Raw genomic sequence first — 25,465 nt, 5'->3', positions numbered from 1 at the left:
TGCAACAGGAGACAATCTTTTCAGGATTTTGTAAGGACCGATAAACCTAGGCCCTAATTTGTGACAGGTTTGACGTAGACGAATATGTCGAGTAGAGACATAAACATGTTCACCTACCGAGAAGGCACGTACAGAGGCTCTATGAAGATCAGCAAACTTCTTGTATCTAGAGAAAGCTGAACTCAGCTGAGAGCGAATACGTCGCCATTGAGTGGTGAATTCAGTAACATGTCGGTCTGCAGCTGGAACCTCAGTGGACTGAGCAGAAAGAGAGAAGACAAGAGGTTGATACCCTGCTGCTGCTTGGAATGGAGAACATCGTAGAGAAGAGTGCCAATGAATGTTTCTTGCCAGCTCGGCTAAGGGCAGCAAGTCAGATCAATTGGTATGGAGAGAATTGACAATGACTCTAAGGTAAGCCTTGGGATCCTGGTTTACTCTGTGTTAGTCCATTGGTTTGAGGAAGATAGCCTGAAGACAAGGAAACAGTGGTTCCAATCAACTTGCAAAAGGTTCTCCAAAAGGTAGAGATAAATTGTGGACCTCTGTCAGAATTTTTTTCACGGGAATGCCATGAAGTCGTACCACGTGCAAGAGAAAAAAAGACGATAATTCCTGTGCCGATGGCAGTTTTGTTAAGGGTACAAAATGAGCCACTCTGGAGAACCAATCCACCACAACCCAAATAACTGTATGGTGGTCAGAAGGTGGGAAGTCCACAATGAAGTCAATAGTTATGTGTGTCCATGGTTGTTTGGGAATGGACAATGGTTGGAGCAAGCCAGGAGGCAAGGATCAGAGAGTTTTGTTGGCAGCACAAGTTGTGCAGGCTTTCACATAATCCTGAGCATCATAGTAGGCCACTATATATGTTGGGAAAGATGCTTAAAAGTCCTAGTCAAACCAGGATGTCCTGAGAGTTTACTATCATGAGCCCAGGATAGCACAGGGGTGCGTAGGTTCAGAGGCACAAAGAGGATATCGGGGGCCACATGAGCTTTACTGGACTGGGCACATTGCAGTCTTTGCAGAAGGGTGGTATTTAGTTGAGCAACCACACAGGAGGGAGGTATGATGTGTTCAATAGGAGCTTCAGAGGAATCACTTGAGTGAGGGAACTGACGGAAAGGGCGTCCGCCTTTTTGTTTTTGGTCCCAGGAAGATAGGAGACCACAAAGTTAAAATAGGAAAAGAACAAGGCCCACCTGGCCTGTCGAGGATTAAGTCGATGAGCAGTCTCTAGGTAAGTCAGATTCTAGTGGTCAGTGAAAATCTGAATGGGATTGGCGGTGCCCTCTAACCAATGACGCCATTCAGTCAAAACCATCTTAATGGCTAAGAGTTCACGATTACCCACATTGTAATTCCTCTCTGCAGGAGTAAAGCATTTAGAGAAAAAGGCTACAGGGTGTGACTTGGAAGTCAAAGGATCCCTTTGGGTTAGAACTGCTCCTGCCCCTATCTCGGAGGCATCAACCTCTAAAGTGAACTGTAGGTCAGAATCAGGATGGCGGAGCACAGGAGCAGAACAGAAAGCCATTTTCAGACAAGAGAAGGCATTTATGGCTTCAGGAGGCCAATGTTTACAGTCTTTGTTCCGTTTTGTCAATTCAGTAAGTTGAGCGACTGTTTGAGAAAAGTTCTTTATAAACTTGCGGTAATAATTGGAGAACCCCAAGAACCTCTGTAATTCCTTTAATGAAGTAGGTTGAGGCCATTCTAGAACTGCGGTGAGTTTAGCAGGATCCATGGCAAAACCCTCCTTCGAGATGACATAACTAAGGAATTGGATCTGAACTTGATCAAACTCACATTTTTCTAGCTTGGCTACCAAAGAATTGTTTCTGAGACGAAGAATTACCCGTCTCACGTGTTTATGATGTTAATCCAAAGTGGAAGAGAATACAAGGATGTCATCCAGATAGATGATGACAGTGTGGTTTAGGAGGTCACAGAAGACATGGTTGACAAATGCCTGGAAGACTGCAGGGGCATTACACAGCCTAAATGGCATTACAAGGTATTTTTAATGCCCAGATCTTGTGTTGAAGGCAGTCTTCCATTTGTGGCCTGGGAAGATACGAATCAGATTGTATGCCCCCACATAAGTCCAGCTTGGTGAAGAAGCGAGCATTCTGGAGTGAGTCATACAGTTTGGTGATCATAGGAATGGTATAGTGATTCTTGATAGGTACGTTGTTCAAGGCCCTGTAGTTGATGCAGGGTCTGAGCCCACCATCCTTCTTACTGACAAAAAATAAGCCTGCCCCAGCAGGAGAGGAGGAAGGGCGAATGAAACCTTTAGCTAGGTTCTATGGATGTACTCCTCCATGGATTTGGTTTCAGCTTTGGAGAGTGGATAATTCCTCCCTTTAGGAAGTGGGGCTCTGGGAAAGAGGTCGATCTTGCAGTCATAAGGACGGTGGGGTGGCAGCACGTCAACTGCTGTTTTCTCAAAGACATCTGCGAAGTACGCCTATACTGAGGGAAGGTTTGGAGGAGTCTGTATACTGGCTATGGGGATGCAGAACAGAGGAGTGACTTTAGCAAGGCAGGAGTGGAAACAGGAGGTACCCCAGGAGGCCAGTTGTCCTTCAGCCTAGTCGAACTGTGGGTTGTGTATACAAAGCCAAGGAAGACCAAGGATGACAGGCTGTGCTAGAGAATGAATGACCTCGAACTGCAGCTGTTCGGAATGAAGGACTCCCACAGTCAGGGTAAGGGGTGCTGACTCAAAGTGGATCAACCCTGATCTCTTCTGCAGAAGAGGGAAGCCAGCTTGAATCTTCTGCAGAAGAGGTAAGCCAGCTTGAATCATAAAACAGTGATCCAGAAAGTTTCCTGCTGTCCCTGAATTAATGAAGACTTGAGTGTGGACAGTATTCTGATGGAAGGTGAGGGTAACAGGTACCAGAATCCGAGAGGAGTGAGGGAATTTAGTAGACATCATGCTTAGAGGTACCCCAGTGTTATCCCTGAAGCGTTGGCTTTTCCCGGACGAATGTCACAGTTCTTTAGTTGGTGGGAGTTAGAACTGCAATAAAAGCATAGTCTCAATCTCCTTCTTCTCTTTCTCTCAGACTCTGAGGGTTAGAAGGAGGAAAGATCCATGGGTTCCTCTACTGGGGTGGCTGGAGAAGGGGAAGGGATAGAAGATACTGCAGAAACCGGATGAATAGAAGGACAGGAGGGAAGGATTCTCAGAGTTCTGTCTCTCTCGGCTTGTCTCTTCTGGAAGCAAGAGTCTAGACTGATGCAAAGTGTTATAAAGTCATCCAAAGAAGAGGGAATATCCCAATAAGTGAGTTCATCTTTGATGCGTTCATGCAGACCCCTCCTAAAGGCTTCCTTGAGGGCACTGCCATGCCAACTGGTCTCTTGTGCAATGGTGCAAAACTCAATGGCAAATTGTGCCACAGTTCTATTGCCCTGGCGAAGATCTAGGAGAGAAAATTCTGCAGCAGAAGTACGGTCAGAAGTCCCAAACACAGAAGTAAGTACAGAAATGAACGCATCAGCGTCGTTCAGGAGTGGAGCGTTCTGTTCCAAAAGGGGAGAGACCAGGCTAGGGCCTTGTCTTTCAGTAAGGAAATGATAAAGGTGACCCTTGACTGGTGAGACTGAAACGTGTGAGGTTCATTGCAGAAGTGCAGCCTGCATTGGTTAAGTAAAACCCCTGAAATCAGTAGTACCTTCATACTTGTCAGGCAATAGTATCCGGGGTATACTACCAGAAGCAGAGGAAGAAGCCACAGTACCAGGATCAGAGACTGGCGGTACAACAACAGGAGCGATATTCCTCGCTGTAACTAGTAAAGAGAGTTGAGTGGTTATAGCCTCTAGCTTGGAATCCATATTCTGTAACTGTGCGGTATGGGTTCCCAACATCTGTCCCTGAAGATAAACTGCTCTTGCCACCTCATCTGGCTCCATGGCCCAAAGTATAATGTAATGCTCGTGGGATACTCCACTATCAGACCGAACTTGGCCAGTAGTCTTCTTATCACGGCGTCGAGCCGGAATGATAGGGAATATACCAGAGCAGAGAAAGTTTGTAAGATGAGATAAGTAGCACTCACCACTGGCAGGATAGTCTTCAGTGGCAATGGTAAAGCAGTCCAAAAGTAAATCACTAGAATGGTCAGGCAGGCAGGGTTTGGCAACGGTAAAGAAGTTCCAGATTAAACCATTAGAATGGTCAGGCAGGCAGGGTTTGGCAACAGTAAAGCAGTCCAAGGGTAAACCACTAGAATGGTCAGGCAGGCAGGGTTTGGTAACAGAGAGGCAATCCATAAGTTTAGGGGTTAATCAGGCAGAGTAATTAGACAGGCAGAGTTCAGTATATCAATCCAGCAATTTAGGGGTTTTAACAGGCAGAGTAGTCAGACAGGCAGGGATCATCAACGATAAGGAAAATAGCAGTAACGATCTATCACACCCAGGAGCACACAAAGTAACACCTATAGTTGGGCAGTGTTAGATCGTTACTGAAGAACTTACATAGGCGCAGGATTCGCGCCACAGGAATCCGGACCGGCATGGACAGAGGAGCGTGCGGCGATGATATCAGCGCCACACACATCCGGACCCGACACAGCCCCTGACAACGAGCAGGGAAGGAGACTCCGTGCCCCTAGCAATGGCTAGAGCGGTGGGGCGCGTGACAGTGTGTGTGTTTTTGGGGGTTGGAATAGTAAGAAAGACAATATGAAGGGTGGCCTTGTGACCCCAGATCTCTCCTATAGTGAAACCAGATTCATTGTATGCTAAGAGCTCCCCTGTCTGTAGTTTCCAAGAGGTAGACAGTGCAGACTGAGAGGAGGAGCTAGAGGTAAAAACCTGACTTCTGCCCTGCTCTGCTTCACATCATCTGCAGTTGTAGGGAAGAGGTATTGCTCGCAGAGAAAATAAAGTGGTGTGCTGTAGATCAAAGCCTAACATCAAGCAGGATCTGTGGCTGTGCTGCTTAGAGGGGTACATAGAATATATTCAGTGAGGCAAAGCTGAGCCAACCCTGCAACCTGTATACACAAAAAGCACACCTGTAATAGGGTGTGTGGGGTACACCCTGTGGGCATGCCCGTTTGAAATATGATTTCTTTTTTTAGCAACTCATTTTAGTGTGGAAAAAAATTAATTATATATATATGTGTGTGTATGTATGTATATACGGTATATACAGTACAGTATATATTAATATTAAAAAAATATATAATTATGATTGAATTTAAAGCAGCTACCTGGTCCTCTCCTCTGATAAGCAGTAGACGGCCATCTATGAGGGAAAAGTTACCGATATCCCAGACAGGAACTTGAGGTGTAGAGGGCGGAGCAGGAGGAGTGGAGGAACCTGAAAGGAAACACATAGAAATAGAAATATTAAGTGCATATATAGATACAGGGTTTTCATGTAAAAGCAATATTCTCAGTATTCAAAATGAAAAACTTGTTTCTTTCTTTTACACTGTACCCCCCTATGTGCGTTAACCCCTTGGCTGCCAGCGAACGGGTCAGATTTCCACCCCTCTCCTCAGATTTCCACCCCTCTCCACTGTTTCACTCTCCTGCCTGTCAATCAGTTCCAGCTTCAGATGATGACATCAGGTAGCCAACATTCAACCATTCCCTTGGCATAGATACCTCTCTTTTTAATGTGCGCCAAACAGAAAGAGGCAATGGGGCATATGTATCAAGGTCTGGCGGATCTGATCCGACACTGCGGATCAGGTTCGCCAGACCTCGCTGAATACGGCGAGCAACATGCTCGCCGTATTCAGCATTGCACCAGCAGCTCACAAGAGCTGCTGGTGCACCGCTGCCCCCTGCAGACTTGTGGCCAATAGGCCGCCAGCAGGGGGGTGTCCATCAACCCGATCGTACTCGATCGGGTTGATGATTTCCAGCGATGTCTGTCCGCCTGCTCAGAGCAGACAGACAGGTTATGGAGCAGCGGTCATCAAGCTCCATACGGAGCTTGTTAAATAGAGCCCATTGGCTCTTATTTTGTTAAAATTACAAACCTTTTTAAAGGGACAGTAAAGTCAAAATTAAATTTGAATGTTTCAGACATCAAATTTTAAACAACCTTCCAATTTACTTCTATAATAAAAAAATCCTATATTAGATTAGAGTAAACCTAGGTAGGAGCTTAGGAGTGTGCCTGTGTCTGCATTTGTCTAGTATAACATATATTATGTATTGCTATAAAGAATTTTGCAAACACTGCTGCCAGAGAGCTAAATACTCATGCACACTCCTTGCTTCACCTAGGATTACTCTTTAATTAAAACCATAGCAATAGAACAAGGCTAATCTGATAATAGAAGTAAACTGGAAATATGTTTAAAATGTTATGCTCTATCCAATCCGTTTGTTTCATTTTGACTTTACTATCCCTTTAACCCTTTAAGGACACAGCTTTCAGTTTGCTCAATTGTTTTATGACGGAAAAATTCCGTCATATGTCCTTAAGAGGTTAATTCACATAAAAAGCAAGATATATATATAAAACACATTTGGTGTAGAACACTGACCACTTCCTCAGATATATTGCAAAGTAATGCACTGCAGCCTTCTCTAGCAACCGACAGGTTAAAAGGCCATTTTATTGTGAGGCTTAATCTGTTTAATATTACACAGCACTGCACATTATTTCAGCCCTCTCCAGTAATAAAACAGTAAACAAGTTTGCCCTATGTGCAGTTTCAGATATGCCGTTTTCATTGGGACAATTTTAGGTCAACAAATTAAAGGAACCGCCTACTTGAAAATGTTTATTGTTTAAAAAGCTAGATAATCCCTTTTATTACATATTCTCCAGTTTTTCACAACCACACTTTTTATCGCTGTGATTACCTGGTATTTAAGCCTCTGCAGACTGCCCTTTATCTCAGTTCTTTTGACAGACTTGCATTTTAGCAAATTAGTGCAGACTCATAAATAACTCCACAGGAGTGAATACATTGTTATCTATATGGCACACATGAACTAGTTCTGTTTAGCTGTGAAAATAATCAGATAGAGGCTTTCAAGGGCTTAGAAATTAACATATGAGCCTACCTAGGTTTAGCTTTTAACAAAGAATACCAAGAGAACAATGCAAATTTGATGATAAAAGTAAATTGGAAAGTTGTTTAAAATACGTGCCATATCATAATCGTGAGAGTTTAATTTTTACTAGACTGTCCCTTTTAAGAGCAAATTATTTTAGGGTGGCAGTAGTGGTTCTTTCGAGGGTGTTAAGATGCACTATGCACCCCATAAATTATTGAAGTAAACCAGTTCTCAGATGTCATCATTTTTAAGGTCTAGAAACCCTCCTGTGAAGAAGTAATTGAATATAATAAATTGACAGCAGGTAATCCCTTTCCCACCGTTCCATGACTCTAGGCATGCCCTCCAGCCAGCGATCCCAGTTAGGAAGCTGTTATGGCTTCAGGACAGCAGAACGGCTAGAACCTTCCATGCTGTCATAACTGTACTGGGCTTTAGCACCATTAGGACAGCATGGAACATCCTAGCCGTTCTGCTGTCCTAAGCAATTACAGCTTCCTAGCTGTGATCGCTGGCTGGAGGGCGTGCCTAGAGTCATAGGCAACCCACTGACCTGATCCCATCATTGAATTCATGCGATCGCATGTAGAATCGGGTGATTTAAATTTTTTACTTATTTGTTTACATCAGAACTTTCTGATGTAACAAATAAGTACTGTCAGGAAAGGATTAAGGGCCATTAAAATCAGTAGATTTGCATGATCCACAAATACCCAATAAAAAGACAACACTATAAGGTAAGCTCTAAATTTCAAATTATTAGTAGTATTTTTTTTCTGAGAAATTTTAAAGATTGCTCCCACTTCCTTACCTACTGTATCATGTGACAACCATCAGATTCATACACTATGAATTGTTGCAGTGCTCAGTAGGAGCTGTGCCACAGAAAGTGTGCATATAAAAAAGTGAAGTACATAAATTATTCACTTTAGCTATCATAGAGACTTCTATTATTGCAAGTAATTAATAAATCAAAGTAAAAAGTTTCAGTAGTGTGCTTCATCATCACGATTGTCATATACCAATAAAGGACCAGGTTATGTGTGGAGTGCTATCGTCAGAGTGAGGAGCGTAAATGCGATCATGAGATTGTAGTGTTCTTTACACTCAAATCCATATTACAAGTGGTGCGCCGATTAAATGACTGCAAATTAATTTGCGTGAACTTGTGGTAATTTACACCCCCCCTATTTTGTATGTACGCCGTTGAACGGTAATGTCCACTCAAATGACAAGTTGAGGGAAAATTAGATCACTCGCATTTAACACTCAAACTTTTTACATGGCCTAAAAGGTCCCGTTAAAGGTTTCGCTGAAGGAAACAGTTGCACTAAACTACTCTATTAGCCTGTAAACGCCCACAACCCCATGGAAAACTACCCCTCTACACTATTAAACCCTAAACCACCACACCCCACATCGCAAACTACCCCACTACACTTAACCCCTAAACTGCCACACACCCCATCGCAAACCACCCCTCTTCACTATTAACTCCTAAACCGCCACACCCCCACATTGTAAACTACACCACTACTCTGTTAACCCCTAAACTACCACAGCCCCCACCAAAAAATACCCACTAACATCTAACCAGCTAATCCCGTAACCTAACACCCCCTATGTTACCTCCCAAAAAATAACCTTACCTGAAAAAAACTAAACTAAAAGTATCTGAAAAACACCCGCATATAACCTTATCTGAAAAAAACAACAACCTAACCTTACCTGAAAAAAGCTAATATTACATGAAAAAAGCTACCATTACAGAAAATAAAAAACTACCATTACACCATTACAAATTTTTTTTTACCAAAAATGGGGTGTGTCTCTGGGCAGCACCTTGAATGGTCGCAATATTGGTTGCTCTGTGTGGTTCACAGATAATCTGTCTATTTTTTGTGACTAAAAAGACCATTTAATAGTCATAGTTTGCTAATCAAGCTGTTTCGGTAGATATCACATTCTTGACAATACCACCTCTTACAACTCCCCAGAGAGAGGTCTTCCACAACCCCCCCTAAGTATCTTGTAAGCCGGGTATACAGTGCTCAGACACTGAGGACTTTTGACTTTAACCCAGCAATGTAGAACACCCAGATCTGTATTGCTGAGCTGATCTCAATCCATGAAGAACATAGGATCCAACCCTGCAATGAAATTAAGCAGGCATTTCATTTGAAGTCTTACACAGGCAACAAACTCACTCAGAGCAGCCACAAGCAACAGTCTCACCCAGTCCTTCTATGGAAACTAATGCAAGAGCGGAAAAGAATATAGGACCTAACAACTACAATAATGAACACAACTCTACCCCCGATCTAAAATTTAAGATGCAACAACATGACGTCCAGGCCACAGCCGAAAAACCTTTTATGTACATGCTTGAGGATGCAGCGTTACTGCAGCGATCCCCACATAGGTTGGTTCCAGACACTAATAACCCCTATACGACAACAGAGAGAACCGGAGGGCTGGTCCTACTTGATTAAGCCGGAATACAAAGAAAAAGACATGCTGAGCACACTAGTGATGAGCTATTTTGGAGAGCCACTAAGCCCGGAAACAGATGCATGGCCGGAGACCTACCTTATCACACAAACACTAGGATATGGCGCAATTACAGGCTCTCACAAGCTCTACATGTTAATAAGAAGCTCAACATCACTAAGAATGGCCCTAGAAGAGGTTGCGGTAGTCACAGGGTATGAAGAGCCCACGGAGGTGAAAATGACTCACCCAGCTAACGATTTTCTACATTTGACCCCATGCGGCCTCCGGTCTGGTGTAGGATAGAGAGATAAAGACCTATGTGCCTATCTAGAGGGCTATATGTGTAATTATGGGGACAATCGCCGTTTGGACAATTTCAGGATGTCTTTTATTACTTGTAATGTGCCATCTGCTATGGTGGAGTCCCACAATCCCTCTAGTAAGGCGCAATGTCTGCAGATTTCTCCTGGGGACTTTTTCAGAAAAAAAAGACACTCTAGCAGCCTGCAGCCATGTTTATTATATAAGTCAATTTCACTATTCAGCACTAGAAGGGTCAGTTAGGTCCTTATTATTCAAAGTATCTTGTATCAGGTATTTGTCTCTCTAGAACTGTTGATCCAGACTGTCATAGCAGGGTTAGTAATTGTTGTTTGCCCCCCTTATAGATCGCTAGAGCTATATATGTTTATTATACTTCTCTACTCTGTATATACACTCTGTAACACCAGGGGTCTCAATGTTGAAGAGGAAGAGTACATATAGACACCCTGTTAGGGACGATCAAATTCCATTCAGAGCTTTAACCACACAGATACTAAGCTTAACTACATTCCTTTACTTATCTATCTAGTTAATCATAGATCCGCTGATCTCTCTAGCCAAGTAACTAAAAGTCTGGATATTACATGGATATTACCCGTTTGGTTGCCTCTATGGGCTAATCGTAAAACTATTACTTGTTCTGCTCCTACAGCCAACAGGCATAAATACGTTCATTTGTTTATTTCCCAGTTAGCTATAACTTTGCTGCCTGCCTTACATATGTAGTTAATAGACATGTCAATTCCAGTTTACTTATTTACACAATTATAACAAGGCTGCTTACCTCCTATGTACAGCATATAAACCTATATCTGTTTAAACTACTTAAGAAATAGTTACTCGTTGCACATGTGCAGCTAAATAGGCATGAAAATCCTTGTGCACTTCATTTAGTTATAGTATTACTACATATTTTATCTATGCAATTAGTAGACATGAAAATGCCTGTCTATTTAACTAATTATTACACTACTGCTTATTGTACACATGCAGTTAATACACATAGAAGCTCTAGCTAACCTATTTTACTTAGTTAAAACTCTACTGCTTTCCCTACTTGTCAAGCTTATAGACATAAAAAACGTGATCACTTAGCTAGTGATAACATTGCTGCTTATCTTACATATACAGTAAACAAACTTGTAAGCTTTTGTGCACTTATTTACTTATAGCACTATTCATGCCTGTTTGGTTATTTAACATATCCTACAGGGTGTTATTAGAAAACACGAATAGAAGGTCACCATTTGAGACCCAAGAGCGATCTCTTTCTATTTGAGGTATCCCTAAATTTTCCCATTATTTTCATATGCCTTTTTAGGTGGTCCAAGAGAGGCCAGTATTAGTTACTACGGGAAATTGTCTGATTATTATTTTGTTATATTTCTATGGGATATTTAGCTACATTGTACATAGAAAATGTGAGGTTCGGGAACAATATATGTGACTATGGTACATTAGTAAGCACTGTAACTTCATCAATGTCACTGTTGACGTATGACAATTGTAACTAATTATGCCTTTAGCCTAAAAAAAAAAAGAATTTATGCTTACCTGATAAATTTCTTTCTCTTGTGATGTATCGAGTCCACGGATTCATCCATACTTGTGGGATATTCTCCTTCCCAACAGGAAGTGGCAGAGAGAGCACCCACAGCAGAGCTGTCTATATAGCTCCTCCCTTAGCTCCACCCCCCAGTCATTTGACCGAAGGCTACGAAGAAAAAGGAGAAACTATAGGGTGCAGTGGTGACTGAAGTATTTTAAATAAAAATATACTACCTGTCTTAAATAGAAAGGGCGGGCCGTGGACTCGATACATTAAAGAGAAAGAAATTTAGCAGGTAAGCATAAATTCTGTTTTCTCTTGTAAGATGTATCGAGTCCACGGATTCATCCATACTTGTGGGATACCAATACCAAAGCTTTAGGACACGGATGAAGGGAGGGACAAGACAGGTACCTTAAACGGAAGGCACCACTGCTTGTAGAACCTTTCTCCCAAAAATAGCCTCCGAAGAAGCAAAAGTATCGAATTTGTAAAATTTGGAAAAAGTATGAAGTGAAGATCAAGTCGCCGCCTTACAAATCTGTTCAACAGAAGCCTTATTTTTAAACTCCCATGTGGAAGCCACTGCTCTAGTAGAATGAGCAGTAATTCTTTCAGGAGGCTGCTGGCCAACAGTCTCATAAGCCATACGGATGATGCTTTTCAGCCAAAAAGAAAGAGAGGTAGCCGTAGCCTTTTGACCTCTCCGCTTACCAGAATAGACAACAAACAATGAAGATGTTTGACGGAAATCTTTGGTTGTTTGTAAGTAGAACTTTAAAGCACGAACCACATCAGGAATGTGCAACAGACGTTCCTTCTTTGAAGAAGGATTAGGACACAGCGAAGGAACAACAATTTCCTGATTGATATTCCTATTAGAAACAACCTTAGGAAGGAATCCAGGTTTGGTACATAAAACCACCTTATCTGCATGGAAAACAAGATAAAGTGAGTCACACTGTAAAGCAGATAACTCAGAAACTCTTTGAGCCGAAGAGATAGCTACTAAACACAAAACTTTCCAAGATAGAAGCTTAATATCTATGGAATGCATAGGTTCAAACGGAACCCCTTGAAGAACTTTAAGAACCAAGTTTAGGCTCCATGGCTGAGCAACAGGTTTAAATACAGGCTTGATCCTGACTAAATGCTTGAACGTCTGGAACATCTGCCAGACGTTTGTGTAAAAGAATAGACAAAGCAGATATTTGTCCCTTTAAGGAACTAGCTGATAATCCCTTCTCCAATCCTTCTTGGAGAAAGGACAAAATTCTAGGAATCCTAATTTTACTCCATGAGTAACCCTTGGATTCACACCAACAAAGATATTTGCGCCAAATCTTATGATAGATTTTCCTTGTAACAGGCTTTCTAGCCTGAATCAGGGTATCAATGATCGACTCAGAGAAACCACGCTTTGATAGAATCAGGCGTTTAATCTCCAAGCAGTCAGACGCAGAGAAATTAGATTTGGATGCTTGAACAGACCTTGGATTAGAAGGTCCTGCCTCATTGGCAGAGTCCACGGTGGAACAGATGGCATTTCCACTAGGTCTGCATACCAAGTCCTGTGTGGCCATGTAGGCGCTATCAGAATCACCGAAGCTCTCTCCTGCTTGATTCTGGCAACCAGACGTGGGAGGAGAGGAAACGGTGGAAATACATAAGCCAGATTGAAGGACCAGGGCACTGCTAGAGCATCTATCAGTACCGCCTGGGGATCTCGGGACCTGGACCCATAATGAGGAAGTTTGGTGTTCTGTCGGGACGCCATCAGATCCAATTCTGGTGTGCCCCATAGCTGAGTCAGCTGGGGAAATACCTCCGGATGGAGCTCCCACTCCCCCGGATGAAAAGTCTGACGACTTAGGAAATCCACCTCCCAGTTCTCTACCCCTGGGATATGGATTGCTGAGAGATGGCAAGAGTGATCCTCCGCCCATCGGATTATTTTGGTTACCTCCATAATAGCTAGAGAACTCTGTGTTCCTCCTTGATGATTGATATAGGCTACAGTCGTGATGTTGTCCGACTGAAATCTGATGAATTTGGCCACAGCTAGCTGAGGCCACGCCTGAAGTGCATTGAATATCGCTCTCAGTTCTAGAATGTTTATCGGCAGGAGAGTTTCCTCCCGAGACCATAAGCCCTGTGCTTTCAGGGATTTCCAGACTGCACCCCAGCCTAGCAGGCAGGCATCTGTCGTTACTATGAGCCATTCTGGCCTGCAGAAACACATTCCCTGAGACAGGTGGTCCTGAGAAAACCACAAGAGAAGAGAATCTCTGGTCTCTTGGTCCAGATGCAGTTGAGGAGATAAATCTGCATAATCCCCATTCCACTGTTTGAGCATGCATAGTTGCAGTGGTCTGAGGTGTAGGCGGGCATAAGGAACTATGTCCATTGCTGCTACCATGAGTCCGATTACCTCCATACACAGAGCTCTGCAAGTGATTAAAAGTTTTGATTTTCTGACCTCCATCAGAAATATTTTCATTTCTACCGAGTCTATCAGAGTCCCTAGGAAGGAAACTCTTGTGAGAGGTGTTCACCTTCCACCCGTGAGATCTCAGAAAAGCCAACACGATGTCCATGTGAGACTTGGCAAGCTGGAAAGTCGACGCTTGAATTAAGATGTCGTCTAGATAAGGCACCACTGCTATACCCCGCAGTCTTAGAATCGTCAAAAGGGACCCTAGCACCTTTGTGAAAATTCTGGGAGCCGTGGCCAACCCGAAGGGAAGGGCCACAAACTGGTAATGCCTGTCCAGAAAGGTGAATCTGAGGAATTGATGGTGATCTCTGTGAATAGGGATGTGTAGATACGCATCCTTTAAGTCCACGGTAGTCATATATTGACCCTCCTGGATCGGAGGAAGAATAGTCCGAATAGTCTCCATCTTGAAAGATGGTACTCTGAGGAATTTGTTTAGAATTTTGAGATCCAAGATTGGTCTGAAAATTCCCTCTTTTTTGGGAACCACAAACAGGTTGGAGTAAAAATCTAGCCCTTGTTCCGCTCTTGGAACTGGGCGGATCACTCCCATGGTATGTAGGTCTTCTACACAGCGTAAGAACGCCTCTCTCTTTGTCTGGTTTGCAGACAATTGAGAAATGTGAAATCTCCCCCTTGGGGGGGAGTCTTTGAAGTTCAGAAGATATCCTTGGGACACAATTTCCAAAGCCCAGGAATCATGAACATCTCTTGCCCAACCCTGAGCAAAGAGAGAGAGTCTGCCCCCTACTAGATCCGGTCCCGGATCGAAGGCTACCCCTTCATGCTGTCTTAGAGGCAGCAGCAGGCTTCTTGGCCTGTTTACCTTTGTTCCAAGCCTGGTTAGGTCTCCAGACTGACTTGGATTGGACAGAATTCCCCTCTTGCTTTGCTGCAGGGGAAGCTGAAGCGGGATCACCCTTGAAGTTCCGAAGGAACAAAAATTATTTTGTTTGGTCCTCATCTTATTTGTTTGATCCTGAGGGAGGGCATGGCCTTTCCCTCCAGTGATGTCTGAAATAATTTCTTTCAGTGCAGGCCCAAATAGGATGTTCAACAATTTAGATTTTGATGACACATCAGCAGACCAGGACTTAAGCCATAACGCCCTGCGTGCTAAAATGTCAAAACCTGAATTCTTTGCCGCTAATTTAGCCATTTGGAAAGCGGCATATGTAATGAAAGAATTAGCCAACTTAAGGGCCTTAATTCTATCCATAATATCCTCTAATGGAGTCTCCACCTGGAGAGCCTCTTCTAGAGCCTCAAACCAGAAAGCAGCTGCAGTAGTTACAGGAACAATGCATGCAATAGGTTGGAGAAGAAAACCTTGATGAACAAACATTTTTTTTAGGAGACAATCTAATTTTTATCCATAGGATCTTTGAAAGCACAACTGTCTTCGATAGGTATAGTTGTACGCTTAGCAAGAGTAGAAATAGCTCCCTCCACCTTAGGAACAGTCTGCCACGAGTCCTGTATGGTGTCAGATATGGGAAACATTTTCTTAAAAACAGGAGGGGGAGCAAACGGAATACCTGGTCTATCCCACTCCTTAGTAACAATAGTCACAATCCTCTTAGGGACTGGAAAAAAATCAGTGTAAACAGGAACCTCTAAGTATCTGTCCATTTTACAAAATTTATTTAGGACCACTATAGGGTCACAATCGTCTAGAGAAGCTAACACCTCCTTGAGCAATAAGCGGAGGTGTTCAAGCTTAAAGTTAAAGGCTGTCATATCAGAATCTGTCTGAGGGAGCGTCTCTCCTGAATCAGAAATCTCTCCCTCAGATAACAAATCCCTTACCCCTACTTCAGAACATTGTGAGGGTATATCGGATACGGCTACTAAAGCGTCAGACGGCTCAGCATTTTTTCTTAACCCAGAGCTGTCACGCTTTCCTTGTAAACCAAGCAGTTTAGAGAAAACCTCTGTGAGGGTTTTATTCATAACTGTGGCCATATCTTGTAAAGTAAATGAATTAGACGCACTAGAGGTACTTGGCGTCACTTGTGCGAGCGTTACTTGTTGTGACACTTGGGGAGAGCTAGATGCTAAACCCTCATTTCCTTCTAACTGAGAATCATCTATTGCAATATTTTTAAGTGCTAAAATATGCTCTTTATAATTTATAGACATATCAGTGGGACACATTCTAAGAGGGGGTTCCACAATGGCTTCTAAACACATAGAACAAGGATTTTCCTTGGTGTCAGACATGTTAAACAGGCTAGTAATGTAACAAGCAAGCTTGGAAAACACTTTAATCAAAGTAAATAACAGTTTAAACAAAAACGGTACTGTGCCTTTAAGAGAAAAAAAGCTGCACAAACTCTGCAAAACAGTGTAAAAAAGCAGTAAACACAACAACATTTTTACAGTAGCATCATAAAGCCTAACGGCTAGATTTAGAGTTCGGCGGTAGCCGTCAAAACCAGCGTTAGAGGCTCCTAACGCTGGTTTTGGGCTACCGCTGGTATTTAGAGTCAGTGATTAAAGGGTCTAACGCTCACTTTACAGCCGCGACTTTTCCATACCGCAGATCCCCCTACGCCATTTGCGTAGCCTATCTTTTCAATGGGATCTTCCTAACGCCGGTATTTAGAGTCGTTTCTGCAGTGAGCGTTAGAGCTCTAACGACAAGATTCCAGCCGCCTGAAAATAGCAGGAGTTAAGAGCTTTCTGGCTAACGCCGGTTTATAAAGCTCTTAACTACTGTACCCTAAAGTACACTAACACCCATAAACTACCTATGTACCCCTAAACCGAGGTCCCCCCACATCGCCGCCACTCGATTAAAAATTTTAACCCCTAATCTGCCGACCGCCACCTACGTTATACTTATGTACCCCTAATCTGCTGCCCCTAACACCGCCGACCCCTGTATTATATCTATTAACCCCTAACTTGCCCCCCACAACGTCGCCGCAAGCTACTTAAAATAATTAACCCCTAATCTTCCGACCGCAAATCGCCGCCACCTACGTTATCCCTATGTACCCCTAATCTTCTGCCCCTAACATCGCCGACCCCTATGTTATATTTATTAACCCCTAATCTGCCCCCCACAACGTCGCCGACACCTGCCTACACTTATTAACCCCTAATCTGCCGAGCGGACCTGAGCGCTACTATAATAAAGTTATTAACCCCTAATCCGCCTCACTAACCCTATCATAAATAGTATTAACCCCTAATCTGCCCCCCCTAACATCGCCGACACCTACCTTCAATTATTAACCCCTAATCTGCCGACCGGAGCTCACCGCTATTCTAATAAATGTATTAACCCCTAAAGCTAAGTCTAACCCTAACACTAACACCCCCCTAAGTTAAATATAATTTTTATCTAACGAAATAAATTAACTCTTATTAAATAAATGATTCCTATTTAAAGCTAAATACTTACCTGTAAAATAAATCCTAATATAGCTACAATATAAATTACATTTATATTATAGCTATTTTAGGATTAATATTTATTTTACAGGTAACTTTGTATTTATTTTAACCAGGTACAATAGCTATTAAATAGTTAAGAACTATTTAATAGTTACCTAGTTAAAATAATTACAAATTTACCTGTAAAATAAATCCTAACCTAAGATATAATTAAACCTAACACTACCCTATCAATAAAATAATTAAATAAACTACCTACAATTACCTACAATTAACCTAACACTACACTATCAATAAATTAATTAAACACAATTGCTACAAATAAATACAATTAAATAAACTATCTAAAGTACAAAAAATAAAAAAGAACTAAGTTACAGAAAATAAAAAAATATTTACAAACATAAGAAAAATATTACAACAATTTTAAACTAATTACACCTACTCTAAGCCCCCTAATAAAATAACAAAGACCCCCAAAATAAAAAATTCCTTACCCTATTCTAAATTTAAAAAGTTACAAGCTCTTTTACCTTACCAGCCCTGAACAGGGCCCTTTGCGGGGCATGCCCCAAGAATTTCAGCTCTTTTGCCTGTAAAAAAAAACATACAATACCCCCCCCCCAACATTACAACCCACCACCCACATACCCCTAATCTAACCCAAACCCCCCTTAAATAAACCTAACACTAAGCCCCTGATGATCTTCCTACCTTGTCTTCACCATGCCAGGTTCACCGATCCGTCCTGGCTCCAAGATCTTCATCCAACCCAAGCAGGGGCTAGACATCCACTGAAGAAGTCCAGAAGAGGGTCCAAAGTCTTCCTCCTATCCGGCAAGAAGAGGACATCCGGACCGGCAAACATCTTCTCCAAGCGGCATCTTCTATGTTCTTCCATCAGATGACGACCGGCTCCATCTTGAAGACCTCCAGCGCGGATCCATCCTCTTCTTCCGACGACTAGACGACGAATGACGGTTCCTTTAAGGGACGTCATCCAAGATGGCGTCCCTCGAATTCCGATTGGCTGATAGGATTCTATCAGCCAATCGGAATTAAGGTAGGAATTTTCTGATTGGCTGATGGAATCAGCCAATCAGAATCAAGATCAATCCGATTGGCTGATCCAATCAGCCAATCAGATTGAGCTCGCATTCTATTGGCTGTTCCGATCAGCCAATAGAATGCGAGCTCAATCTGATTGGCTGATTGGATCAGCCAATCGGATTGATCTTGATTCTGATTGGCTGATTCCATCAGCCAATCAGAAAATTCCTACCTTAATTCCGATTGGCTGATAGAATCCTATCAGCCAATCGGAATTCGAGGGACGCCATCTTGGATGACGTCCCTTAAAGGAACCGTCATTCGTCGTCTAGTCGTCGGAAGAAGAGGATGGATCCGCGCTGGAGGTCTTCAAGATGGAGCCGGTCGTCATCGGATGGAAGAACATAGAAGATGCCGCTTGGAGAAGATGTTTGCCGGTCCGGATGTCCTCTTCTTGCCGGATAGGAGGAAGACTTTGGACCCTATTCTGGACTTCTTCAGTGGATGTCTAGCCCCTGCTTGGGTTGGATGAAGATCTTGGAGCCAGGACGGATCGGTGAACCTGGCATGGTGAAGACAAGGTAGGAAGATCATCAGGGGCTTAGTGTTAGGTTTATTTAAGGGGGGTTTGGGTTAGATTAGGGGTATGTGGGTGGTGGGTTGTAATGTTGGGGGGGGGGTATTGTATGTTTTTTTTTACAGGCAAAAGAGCTGAAATTCTTGGGGCATGCCCCGCAAAGGGCCCTGTTCAGGGCTGGTAAGGTAAAAGAGCTTGTAACTTTTTAAATTTAGAATAGGGTAAGGAATTTTTTATTTTGGGGGTCTTTGTTATTTTATTAGGGGGCTTAGAGTAGGTGTAATTAGTTTAAAATTGTTGTAATATTTTTCTTATGTTTGTAAATATTTTTTTATTTTCTGTAACTTAGTTCTTTTTTATTTTTTGTACTTTAGATAGTTTATTTAATTGTATTTATTTGTAGCAATTGTGTTTAATTAATTTATTGATAGTGTAGTGTTAGGTTAATTGTAGGTAATTGTAGGTAGTTTATTTAATTATTTTATTGATAGGGTAGTGTTAGGTTTAATTATATCTTAGGTTAGGATTTATTTTACAGGTAAATTTGTAATTATTTTAACTAGGTAACTATTAAATAGTTCTTAACTATTTAATAGCTATTGTACCTGGTTAAAATAAATACAAAGTTACCTGTAAAATAAATATTAATCCTAAAATAGCTATAATATAAATGTAATTTATATTGTAGCTATATTATGATTTATTTTACAGGTAAGTATTTAGCTTTAAATAGGAATCATTTATTTAATAAGAGTTAATTTATTTCGTTAGATAAAAATTATATTTAACTTAGGGGGGTGTTAGTGTTAGGGTTAGACTTAGCTTTAGGGGTTAATACATTTATTAGAATAGCGGTGAGCTCCGGTCGGCAGATTAGGGGTTAATAATTGAAGGTAGGTGTCGGCGATGTTAGGGAGGGCAGATTAGGGGTTAATACTATTTATGATAGGGTTAGTGAGGCGGATTAGGGGTTAATAACTTTATTATAGTAGCGCTCAGGTCCGGTCGGCAGATTAGGGGTTAATAAGTGTAGGTAGGTGTCGGCGACGTTGTGGGGGGCAGATTAGGGGTTAATAAATATAACATAGGGGTCGGCGATGTTAGGGCAGCAGATTAGGGGTACATAAGGATAACGTAGGTGGCGGCGGTTTACGGAGCGGCAGATTAGGGGTTAAAAGTGTAATGCAGGGGTCAGCGATAGCGGGGGCGGCAGAATAGGGGTTAATAAGTGTAAGGTTAGGGGTGTTTAGACTCGGGGTACATGTTAGAGTGTTAAGTGCAGACGTAGGAAGGGTTACCGCATAGCAAACAATGGGGCTGCGTTAGGAGCTGAACGCTGCTTTTTTCCAGGTGTTAGGTTTTTTTTCAGCTCAAACAGCCCCATTGTTTCCTATGGGAGAATCGTGCACGAGCACGTTTTTGAGGCCGGCCGCGTCCGTAAGCAACTCTGGTATCGAGAGTTGCATTTGCGGTAAAAATGCTCTACGCTCCTTTTTTGGAGCCTAACGCAGCATTTGTTTGAACTCTCGATACCAGAGTTAAATTTATGGTGCGGCCAGAAAAAAACCCGCGGAGCGTTAACAGCCCTTTTACCGCCGAACTCTAAATCTAGGCCTTAGTAACTTTGCACCACTATGCAAATAAACAATTAACCCCTTAATGTAAAAACCGGATTGAAAAACTTCAAAACCGGTAAAATAACGTTCAGCACCTTGCCACAACTCTGCTGTGGTGCCTACCTGCCCTTTAGGAACGATTTGTGGGGAAAAAAACCTCTTTACAGCCCTCAAATACAGCAGGAACCTCTGGAGAAGTAGCTGGATGCTTCTGAGGTAAAGAAACTAGGCCCCTCCCACCTCACTCGATGTTATGGGGCCTAAAAGAAACACCACAGAGTGTTTCTTGAACTAGCCATGTGGGTTAATAACCCTTAGACAAGCCACAAAGACCCCTTAAAGTCCCTCACAAAAACGTTTTATTTGCAATTGAACCAAAACATTTTTTCCTATCAGTGTCACCAGTAACTATGAGCCCTTTATGCAAGCTTGGATTCCTCTTTTACTGAATAAAGCTTACCTTTCCCTCATGGGGATATTGCCAGCCTTTTCTAGAAATAACACAGTCTGTCTAGAAAAAAAATAGACTGAACATACCTTAATGCAGTTTAGCCTGCAAACTGTTCCCCCAACTTAAGTTTTCCTGTACTCTTCAGCCCATGTGAGAACAGCAGTGGATCTTAGTTACAAAATGCTAAGATCATCATCCTCCTTGCAGAAATCTTCATCCTTTTCTGCCAGAGAGTAAATAGTACACACCGGTACCATTTAAAATAACAAACTTTTGCTTGAGAAAATAAAAACTAACATTTTTGTCACCACACTCACTTTGCCCTTCCTAGCAGTTAAGCAGGCAGAGAGAATGACTGGGGGGTGGAGCTAAGGGAGGAGCTATATAGACAGCTCTGCTGTGGGTGCTCTCTCTGCCACTTCCTGTTGCGAAGGAGAATATCCCACAAGTATGGATGAATCCGTGGACTCAATACACCTTACAACAGAAATATATTTATAAAAAAAAATTAAAAAAATACCAAAAATAAAAAAAAACAGTTATGCCTATTCTAAAACTGAAGCACCACTTAAAAAACACCCAAAAATAAAAAAACTATACTAACTCTAAACTATAGCAATAGTCCTTAAAAAGGCATTTTGAAGGGCATGGCCCTAAAGGGATTTAGCACTTTTTCAAACAAAACAAAACACTACACCATTCTACAAGTAACCCATCACCCCTCAAAAAAAAGGTTATCTAAGAAAACCCACTCTAAAAATTACCCTTAGAAGGGCATTTAGCTCTTTTGCTGCCCAAAAACAAAAAAAATCCTAGTCTGAAAAAAAAACACTCAAAAAATCCTTTCACTAAGATAGTACTCACCAAAGTTGAATCCGCATGGCACTGCTCCATCTTCATCCCGGAGGTGGTTCATCTTCATCCCGGAAGTGGTCCATCTTCATCCCGGCAGCGGTCTTCTATCTTCATCCATCTTAGGATCTTTTGTTGCCGATGTCTTCTTCCTGAAGTCACCTGCCTCAAACTGAATTTTGAATGCAAGGTACCCCTTTTACATAGGGGTACCCTTGCCATCATATTGGCTGATATTCAAATTCAAATAAGCAAATAGAAGGAAAGCTTTTTCTATGGCTGATTTGAATTTGAAAATCAACCAATAGGAATGCAAGGGTACCCCTATATAAAGGGGCTACCTCGCTTAAAATTCAGTGTGTGGCAGTTTACCGCATGAAGAGGATGTCGGCGATGGAAGATTCGAAGATGTATGAAGAAAGAAGATCGCCGCCAGGATGAAGAAGTAGCGCTGATGCTCGGATTAAACTTTGCTGAGTACGATCTTTGGGGTTTAGTAATAGGATTTTTTGGGTGGGCTAAATGCCCTACAAAGGGTAATGTCCAACAAAATGCCCTTTTTAGAGTAGTTATTTTAGATAGCCTTTTCTTTTGGGGTGGGGATTACTTGTAAATGGTATATTGTTTTTTCTTTTTCTTTTAAGAACTATTGCTATAGTCTAGTGTTAGTATAGTTGTTTTTATTTTGGGGTGTTTTTTTAATTGGTGCTTTAGTTTTAGAACAGGCATAACTGTTTTTGAATTTTTTTTATTTGTGTTGTTTTTTTTTTTTTTTTCCTTCAAAGTAGTGAGGTTAGATATATATTCAAAAGCTTTATTTAATTATATACCTTATCTCTCAAATGCCCAGTGTGGTTTTCTCTGGAAATAAATGTCTGTAACAATACTAAATGGAAACTGCTTCAAAACTGAACAAATGTAGTGTAATAAGAATGTTACTGCTACAGCCCAAATGGCTGAATGACTTGGCTTAATATTTCTTAGGAAGAATGATGTGTGGCTTTTAAAAGCATGCTTGTACCTTATTTGTCTCAGTTTCTTTGCTCATGTGTAGGCATTTAAATAATAATAACAAATAGTGTACATATGCAGAATGTAAATTTGTGAATAGAGTGCAATTTAAAATCTCAATATTGTTAATAATTTTTTGTATAATATTGTTAGATAATTGTTTAAAGAAGAATTTGATCTATCATTTTGGATATAATCAGGTTAGCTTTTTAAATACAGGACAGCCAGTCTATTATTATAGTATTGAAAATAAATATAATGTTCTAACTTTCCATATTGAGGTATTTCTGCTCTCCTTTTATAGGGGTCTTTTGGAATGGCGAGAGGGTGGGGGAATACCTTGCTTCGGCGGGTCACAGTAAGTTGGAATGGCACATAATGGTGGTTGGGTGGTGCAAGGTTGGGAAGACAGAAATTATTTGTGTGTGGGTTTTTAGTTTCTGTTATGTATTAGATGGAGGTACTGGTATGGGGATTTCTGGTTTCTTTGCTGATTGGATCTGCCAATAGGATTGAACTTCAATCCTATTGGCTGATTGCATCAGGCAATAGGATTTCTCCTACCTTAATTCCAATTGGCTGATAGAATTCTATCAGCCAATCGGAATTGAAGGGACGCCATCTTGGATGATGTCACTTAAAGGAACCGTCATTGTTCAAGAAGACGTCGTCAGAAGATGATGCTCCGCGTTGGATGTCTTGATGATGGAGCCGCTCCACGCCGGATGGATGAAGATAGAAGATGCCGTCGGAATGAAGACTTCTGCCCATCTGGAGGACCACTTCTGCCGGCTTCATTGAGGACTTCGGCCCGGTTGGGTGAAGACTTCTCACGGTAGGGTGATCTTCAAGGGGTTAGTGTTAGGTTTTTTTAAGGGGGGATTGGGTGGGTTTTAGAGTAGGGTTGGTTGTGTGGGTGGTGGGTTTTAATGTTGGGGAGTTTGTAATTTTTTTTTTACAGGTAAAAGAGCTGATTACTTTGGGGCAATGCCCCGCAAAAGGCCTTTTAAGGGCTATTTGTAATTTAGTGTAGGGTAGGGCTTTTTTTTATTTTGGGGGGGCTTTTTTATTTTGTTAGGGGGATTAGATTAGGTGTAATTAGTTTAAAAATCTTGTAATTTGTTTATTATTTTCTGTAATTTAGTGTTTGTTTTTTTGTACTTTAGATAATTTTATTTAATTGTATTTAGTTTAGGGAATTAATTTAATTGTAGTGTAGTGTTAGGTGTAATTGTAACTTAGGTTAAGTTTTATTTTACAAGTATATTTCTATTTATTTTAACTAGGAAGTTATTAAATAGTTAATAACTATTTAATAACTATTGTACCTAGTTAAAATAAATACAAACTTGCCTGTAAAATAAAAATAAACCCTAAGATAGCTACAATGTAACTATTAGTTATATTGTAGCTAGCTTAGGGTTTATTTTACAGGTAAGTATTTAGTTTTAAATAGGAATAATTTATTTAATGATAGGAATATTTATTTAGATTTGCTTAAATTATATTTAAGTTAGGGGGTGTTAGGGTTAGACTTAGGTTTAGGGGTTAATAAATTTAATATAGTGGCGGCGACGTTGGGGCGGCAGATTAGGGGTTAATAAATGTAGGTAGGTGGCGGCGGTGTAGGGGGGGCAGATTAGGGGTTAATAAGTATAATGTAGGTGGCGGCGGTGTAGGGGGCGGCAGATTAGGGGTGTTTAGACTAGGGGTACATGTCAGGGTGTTAGGTGTAAACATTACCATAGGAATCAATGGGATATCGGGCAGCAGTGAACATAAGCTTTCGCTGCTTTCAGACTCCCATTGATTCCTATGGCATCCGCCGCCTCCAGGGTGGCAGATTGAAAACCAGGTACGCTGGGCCGGAATAGTGCCGAGCGTACCTGGTAGAAATTTGATAACTAGCAAAAGTAGTCCGATTGTGCCGAATTTGCATTCGGAACATCTGTAATGACGTAAGCATTGATCTGTGTCGGACTGAGACTGGCGGATCGTATGTTACGTCACAAAATTCTACTTTTGCCGGTCTGTAGGGTTTGATAACTAAGGGGAATCAGACTCGCCACAAATACGCTGCGGAATTGCAGTGTATTTGTGGTTGACGGCTTGATAAATAGATGTCAATTTCTGTATACTGTGATCCTTTTTTTTTTCCAGGGCAGGGGTGGGTAAGGTAGCACAAGAACGGCCGGACATTATGCAGGTGGAGCTTGACTGATGGTCCAGAACGACCCCCTAGATGTGTAGGCCCAGTCTTATTTGAGACCCCTGTAGTTACACCCTTGACCAAGGGGCAAGACACAGGTAAACTCAAAATTACACAAAGGTAGGTAGGATTATGCAGGTATATACTACAGGGCAAAAAAAAAAAGACACTAGGTGAAAAGACACATGTAGACCCCAAGAGCAATGCTACTTCGATGAGAAACAACAATTCATGCATAATCCTTACCAGTGGCAGTTTTAGAACTTAATATTGGGGTGGGTCATTGGGGGGGGACTAACAAATGTGGTAAAAAAAAGTTAAAAGAAACAGAACACATAATATATGGAGCCCTTTGCAGCAAACAGTGGGTGCTGCACA

General features: G+C 41.7%; 1 protein-coding gene across 1 annotated transcript in view; it reads right to left on the bottom strand.

The window, feature by feature from the left end:
- The window catches only part of RASAL3 (RAS protein activator like 3), a 178,497-nt gene that overhangs the window by 112,547 nt on the left and 40,485 nt on the right, over positions 1-25,465 (bottom strand). Inside the window, exon 2 of the mRNA XM_053717944.1 lies at positions 5,241-5,350. Coding sequence (XP_053573919.1) covers positions 5,241-5,350 — 110 coding nt within the window. The remainder of the gene's footprint in view (positions 1-5,240; positions 5,351-25,465) is intronic.

Source organism: Bombina bombina, chromosome 6 (assembly GCF_027579735.1).
Source record: "Bombina bombina isolate aBomBom1 chromosome 6, aBomBom1.pri, whole genome shotgun sequence".
In the NCBI taxonomy this organism is placed as follows: Eukaryota; Metazoa; Chordata; class Amphibia; order Anura; family Bombinatoridae; genus Bombina; species Bombina bombina.
This window is presented reverse-complemented; position numbering and strand designations above follow the sequence as displayed.